General features: G+C 37.4%; 1 protein-coding gene across 1 annotated transcript; it reads right to left on the minus strand.

Annotated features, from left to right (window-relative positions):
- Positions 1–592: 592 nt before the first annotated feature.
- Positions 593–6,739, minus strand: LOC122029534 (ATP synthase subunit beta, mitochondrial). The gene is made up of 9 exons (XM_042588562.1): positions 6,106–6,739; positions 5,510–5,585; positions 5,335–5,423; positions 5,086–5,203; positions 4,907–5,010; positions 4,656–4,814; positions 4,277–4,501; positions 3,872–4,183; positions 593–979 (listed from the first exon to the last, which is right to left on the minus strand). Exons 1-9 carry the CDS (start codon positions 6,577–6,579, stop codon positions 863–865), a joined length of 1,674 nt encoding a protein of 557 aa, XP_042444496.1. The 5' UTR covers positions 6,580–6,739; the 3' UTR covers positions 593–862.
- Between the last annotated feature and the right edge of the window lie 312 nt (positions 6,740–7,051).

The following is a 7,051-nucleotide window of genomic DNA, read 5'->3' on the forward strand; positions in this document are numbered from 1 at the left end:
TTTTGGGTAATAAATACTCAAACTAGGGAAATGAATTGGATGGATTGAACGAACAGAATAAATATTTTGTGATTAAAAAAAATAGTGAACAACTCTTACATTCAGGTAATAAATATTGGATGAGTAAAAAGGTTTAGGTTTGATTTGCAAACTAATAAAAAGTAGAGGGATGTAAAGATGCAAATGAAAGGAAGAATCTTCCTCTTATTTGTATCCATTTTAAAGCTTTTTCATTCCTTCATTTTTACTTCCTTTCAAGAAAAATAACTTTAGGATTATACATTAGTTACAAAACGAAAGAAAAATAAAAAAATAATTATAAACATTAAAAAAAAAAGCTTTTTAAAATTTTAACTTTTCATTGTTCTGCTGCTGCTGTTGCTTCAAAATTAGTTAAAAAACAAAATAATATAAACATAAAAATAATTTTTAGAAGTTTATTTATAAGAATGAAAAAGATAATTAAAAATAAATATCAAAAGAAATAAGTACTTTTAAATTCTTTAAAAGTTTGGATTAAAAATAAGTTTTAAATTAACTATAAACATACAAATAATTTTTAAAACTTTATTTATGAAAATATAAAATATAATTAAAATTAATTCGGAAGCAAACAAATTCCATTGGCCATGGTTAATCGGAAATACACAGCAGTTTGAAAAGCAGATATCTAGAAACGAAACAGAGAAATGAATCCCTGGGCTTGCTTATTTGCAAAAAATTACAGCCCATCCTGTCTCATGCTGGAGGAAAAAATGAAAACCCGGCCAGCATTAACAGCGATACAAAGGAAAGAAACTGGCGCTTCAACAAAGCCAACTGTTTCGTTTCTAAAATTATTGAATGGCGACATAAAACTTTTTTATGATGCAGCAGACTCCTTTGCAATCTTCTCGGCCTTTGCAATGACTTCTTCAATGCCTCCAACCATGTAAAATGATTGCTCCGGAAGGTCATCGTACTTTCCATCCAAAACACCCTGCGAAGAGCAAGACAACACGAATAACAATAACATACCCTTTGGCCTAATCTCATGGCCTAATAATGTACACACTATTGAATCAAATTGATCTCAACTATTTAGGAGGAGGATGCCTATAAATAAGAATAATAAATTCTCATTAATCTTTTAAGCTCTCTCAAACTCTTTAGCTTCTCTATTGTAGGTCTTTAGTGAGTTAGGCTTACATAGTAACTCTGTGGGACAAATTGTCTAAGAGTCGCATGGGTGGCGCTAAAATTAGGGCGAGACTTTTTATCTGATCAAACTCTTTAGCTTCTCTATTGTAGGTCTTTAGTGAGTTAGGCTTACATAGTAACTCTGTGGGACAAATTGTCTAAGAGTCGCATGGGTGGCGCTAAAATTAGGGCGAGACTTTTTATCTGATCATAGAACACCTAAAGTTTTAAGAAAATATAACGTGTGAGAAATCACTCATCTGAATCACACATCTAGAAATGAAATGTGTATATATATATATCGGCAATTTACCAAATGGCGCACGTGAAAATCTAAATTTACCAAAAGGCGTACACTACTATGGTATTTACCAAAGAATGCACTTTTTTAAATGTATTTCCTATTTTACCTTCCTGATAATTTGACTTTTTCTACTATTTTTCTTTTCTTCACTATATTTCTCTCTCTTCTTGTCGGTAGAAAATAGGAATAACATTAGTCAATTTTTAATCACATTTTAATACATTTGAAGAAGTCAAAATAAATAATGGACACCATATTTGGACTCCTTACAATTTTAGAAATCCATAGGAACTAAAATGAATGCAATCAGAGCTTTCTAGGTCGATCAGTGGGTTTCGGTCAAAACCCACTGATGGACCTAGAGAGCTCCGCTTGCACTCATTTCAGTTTCTATGGATTTCTAAAATTGCAAGGAGTTCAAATATGATGTACATTATTTATTTTGGCTTTTTATAGATGTTAACAAGCAAAATCAAAGAATCGGCATAAAAGCCCACGTTGGGCTTGATATCATTCCATATCAGTTGGGCCTGATATAATTCCATATCAGGCCCAACGTGGGCCTGATATCATTCCATATCAGGCCCACGTTAGGCCTGATTTGAGTCCATATTAGGCCCAATGTGGGCTTTTTTGCCGATTCTTTAATTTTGCTGTTAACATCTATAAAAAGCCAAAATAAATAATGGACACCATATTTGAACTCCTTGCAATTTTAAAAATCCATAGAAACTGAAATGGGTGCAATCAGAGCTCTCTAGGTCCATCAGTGGGTTTTGACCGAAAGCCACTGATCGACCTAGAAAGCTCTGATTGCACCCATTTCAGTTTCTATGAATTTCTAAAATTGCAAGGAATTAAAATATGATGTCCATTATTATTTTTGGCACTCCTAGTAGTGGACCAGAGGTTTTAAAAATCCTAAATCTCTCTTTATTTCTTTTTTTTTTATTTTTTTATTTTTTGTTATTACTAGGCCTGATATCTCCCGTGGGGGAACAAATATATTTAAGTAATAGATGGAACCAAAATAATCCAGGTTATTTAAGGAGGTATATCTCTTCTCGAGCCCTAAAAAAAAAAAAAAAAAAAAAGAAATTTAGAACCTGTTGCATGATTCGTCCAAGAATGTAAGAAATAATTAGGACGTATTTGGACTCTTGTAATTTTAGAAATCACGAAGCGAAATGAGTCGATCGGGCTTTACAGGTCGATCGGTGGGTTTGATTAAAACCACGCTGGAGCCTGAGATCGCACCATTTCGCTATCATGGATTTCTAAAATTACAAGGAGTTCAAATGATACATTATTTATTTTGGCTTTTATATATGTTAACAAGCAAAATTAAAGAATCGTGCAAAAACTCACATTGGACCCTGATATGGACTCAAATCGGGCCCAACGGGTCGATATGGAATGATATCGCGTTCGGGCTGATATGATTCCATGTCAGCCCAACGTGGTTTTATATCGATTCTTTGATTTTGTTTGTTAACATCTAAAAGCGAAATAAATAATGTACACGTATTTGAACTCCTGCGATTTTGAAATCAATAGGCGAAATGAGTGCAATCGGAGCTCTCTAGGTCCATCAGTGGATTTTGATCGAAACCCACTTATCGACCTAGAAAGCTCCGATTGCACCCATTTCAGTTCCTGTGGATTTCTAAAATTGCAAGGAGTCCAAATATGGTGTCCATTATTTATTTTGGGTTCTTCAAATGTATTAAAATGTGATTAAAAATTGACTAATGCTATTCCTATCTTCTGCCGACAAAGAAGAGAGAGAAATATAGTGAAGAAAAGAAAAACAGTAAAAAAAGTCAAAATTATCAGGAGGGTAAAATAGAAAATATATTTAAAAAAGTGCGCTCTTTGATAAATACCAAAGTAGTGTACGCCTTTTGGTAAATTTAGATTTCTACGTGCGCCTTTTGATAAATTGCCGTATATATATAGTGCAACAATCTCTAAGTACTATGTTTCACGGGAATATGACAAACCAAGCAACTTTTAGGGGTACCAAATGAACTTTACCCTAAAACAAATTTTTAATTTCTTTTCAAACACTCTAATTCAACCAGGTGGCAGGAAATTGGCAAAAGAATAATAACTCTGCCTATGGATGGCCATAGGGCAGAGCAGAACAAGGATTTAATTTCCCATTCTCCTAGCAAAGAGAATCAAACAGGGCAGGCAAAGAAGTAAAAATTTTGTAACTCATTCCCAAACTCCCAACCTTTTGTGTGGGACAAGACATGTGAAGAAACACAAACATATGAGGCAAGGCATAACTATATATTTTTTTTCATCAAATGTTGTTAAAGTGAGGCTAAACGAGACAGCACAAGATTTCAAATTTTATGATAAGGTTGGGAATTAACGGACCTGGAAGCTGTTCACACTTTCTTTCAATTCAACGTATTTTCCAGGTGCACCGGTAAAAACTTCAGCAACATGGAAAGGCTGACTCAAGAACCGCTGGATCTTTCGAGCTCGAGCAACAGTCAACTTATCATCTTCACTGAGCTCATCCATTCCAAGGATAGCAATAATATCTTGCAGATTCTTATAGTTTTGGAGAACCTTTTGGACGCCTCTAGCAGTGTTGTAGTGTTCTTCTCCCAACACATGCGGAGAGAGCATTCTTGATGTGGAGTCAAGAGGATCAACAGCAGGGTAGATGCCAAGCTCGGAAATCTAATCAGTAACAAAAGTATGTTAATTAGTATTGTCTAATGTCTCCTTAATTTAGAACCCAAGAAACATAACTGAAACCTATATGGAGCAAACCTGTCTTGACAGCACAGTTGTTGCATCAAGATGAGCAAAAGTAGTTGCTGGAGCAGGATCAGTCAAGTCATCAGCAGGCACATAAATAGCTTGCACTGAGGTGATGGAACCCTTCTTTGTCGTCGTAATACGCTCTTGGAGTCCTCCAAGATCAGTAGCAAGTGTTGGTTGATAACCGACAGCAGATGGTATACGACCAAGCAAGGCAGACACTTCAGAATTTGCCTACGAGATTGGAAGACACATAAAAACCTATTCTACCAACAAGCAGCTTCATTAAACAGCACAACACAGAATTAATCACAGTTTCCTATAGACTATTATTTTTTCTAGAAAGCTGAGTCAGAAAATATTGTCACGCAGTAAAATATAGACTTACTTGCGTGAACCTGAAAATATTGTCAATAAAGAGAAGCACATCCTGTCCTTCAGCATCACGGAAGTGCTCAGCAACAGTCAGCCCAGTTAAACCAACTCGTGCACGAGCACCGGGAGGCTCATTCATTTGACCATATACAAGAGCACACTTGCTCTCATTCTATAGAACAGATTAAAACAACAAAGAGTGAGGAATAAAAAGATGCAAAAGAAAATTAATAAATAGAGCATGAAGAAACTCCTGAAACATACCTGTTTATCTCCCAGCTTGATGACACCACTCTCAATCATTTCCCTGTACAGATCATTACCCTCACGAGTACGCTCACCAACACCAGCAAAGACAGAAAAACCACCTACAGACCAAATATTAAATATTAAAGACAAAAACACTATGAGATTTAACTCAATGGCCTCCAACAAGTACTAACCATGGGCCTTTGCAACATTGTTGATCAGTTCCATGATAAGTACAGTTTTCCCCACACCAGCCCCACCAAAAAGTCCAATCTTTCCACCTCTCTGATATGGTGCTAGAAGATCTACGACCTATTGATCTCAGAAGGCATACACCATTGTTTGCATAAATATATATTTACAAATATAATATAATTTGATCTTCAAGAATAACAAAGAAATATATACAATAGAAATGAGTAGAGAAGAGCATAAACAAGCACCTTAATTCCAGTCACAAGGATCTGTTGTTCAGTTGCCTGTTCAACAAAAGCAGGTGCTTCACGATGGATGGGAAGGAAATGATTGGTCTCTGTTTATCAGAGACAATTGAATAAAAAAATAATATTGAACATTAAATAACAGAAAGAGAGATCGACAGAAACCAAGCAATCTTACTTATGTCACCCCTCTCATCGATTGGTTCTCCAATAACATTTATAATGCGTCCTAGAGTGGCTCTGCCAACAGGAACCTAATAGTTGAACCGAACACAAACAAGTTAATGCCAACAAAATTGCATCAGATTATGAAAGGCACATTGATAAATCATTCATTAGCTTTGCTTTGCAATGCTCCATAAGAGCAATCAAAAGAAATTTTCCAGCAAGTATAACATTCAACAACCAGCAATACACTTAAGAAAAGCCATCAGATTGTGTTAAAACACTTTATATCACACGACAATACCATGCACAGAGAACTACACGAAGGAAATTTTTTCGGCCGCAACATCACCAGCTGCTTCCACATCATCGACGTTCACCTCAGCATCCTTCATCAGTGGCAGATTTCCGCCGCATTAATCATAAAGGCGACACAATTTAAACTTTTAACTTGAATAATCTAGAAAACTCTTGGATTATCTTGTAAACTCTGAGGTAATAAAGCACAACTTTCCCCAAAAAAATTGATCCGTTCATCGAGCAATTTACTCTTGGTCTTTGTTATTATATCAATTAGGAGGTAATCCCATTGGCATCGGTCACACATACCGTGATGGGAGATCCGGTGTTGAAGACTCTCTGACCACGGACAAGCCCCTCGGTACCGTCCATAGCGATCGTCCGCACCATGTTCTCCCCCAGATGCTGGGCGACCTCTAGAACCAGACGGATCTGGTTATCGAGCACCTCCAGCGCCGTCAGGATCGGAGGAAGCCCCTCGTCAAACCTGACATCGACGACGGCGCCGATCACCTGACATACCTGCCCGATCGCGCCGGCGCCTGTGAATTCGTCCGTGATTTTGCCACTTAGCCCGACTGCAGTCTTGACAGGGGGCGGAGAGGGGGTCTCGGAAACCGCAGCTGCGGTGGCGTACTCAGCTACGCGGGACAGGAGGTAGCCAGCCGGTGAGGGGCGAGGGACAGCCGTAGGGGTGGGGCATGTTGGGGAGGGGGATCTGATGGGAAGGGGGCGGCGGACGGAGGAGCGGATGAGGGAGGACAGCAAGCGGCGGGTGGCCATAATGGCCGGAGGTAAGAAGCCAACAGGGGAGAGGGTGAGGGAGGCGGATCGTTGTGTTATCTCTACAAGTTGGCTAGGGCTCAGATCAAGAGCTGACAGAGTAGTGAAACGGGAGAAAGCGGACTTAAATGGGAGAAGAAACCGAAAAATGGCCTTCAGGAAGGAATCCGCCAGTTGTTGGGCTGAATTTAGATTTCGCCTTTTTTTTTTTGGGCATAGAATTTGTTCGACATAATCTTGATATGTTTTATTATCTGTCCTTTCAGAATTTTATAGTTGACTAAAAAAAACTATGATTTTGTTTTTTGGAGGGACAATTCAGGCAAAGACATGGTTTCGAAGTGACCGCTAAATTTTAAAAAATATTTTTTAATAATCTTATATATCTCATATACCACCTCAATGTATATATGAATATTATCTCACTAGATGCAAGCTAAAATGTTCACTAATCTTATATTTTATATAGTCA

The sequence above is a fragment of the Zingiber officinale genome, chromosome 10B (genome assembly GCF_018446385.1).
Source record: "Zingiber officinale cultivar Zhangliang chromosome 10B, Zo_v1.1, whole genome shotgun sequence".
NCBI classification, from domain to species: domain Eukaryota; kingdom Viridiplantae; phylum Streptophyta; class Magnoliopsida; order Zingiberales; family Zingiberaceae; genus Zingiber; species Zingiber officinale.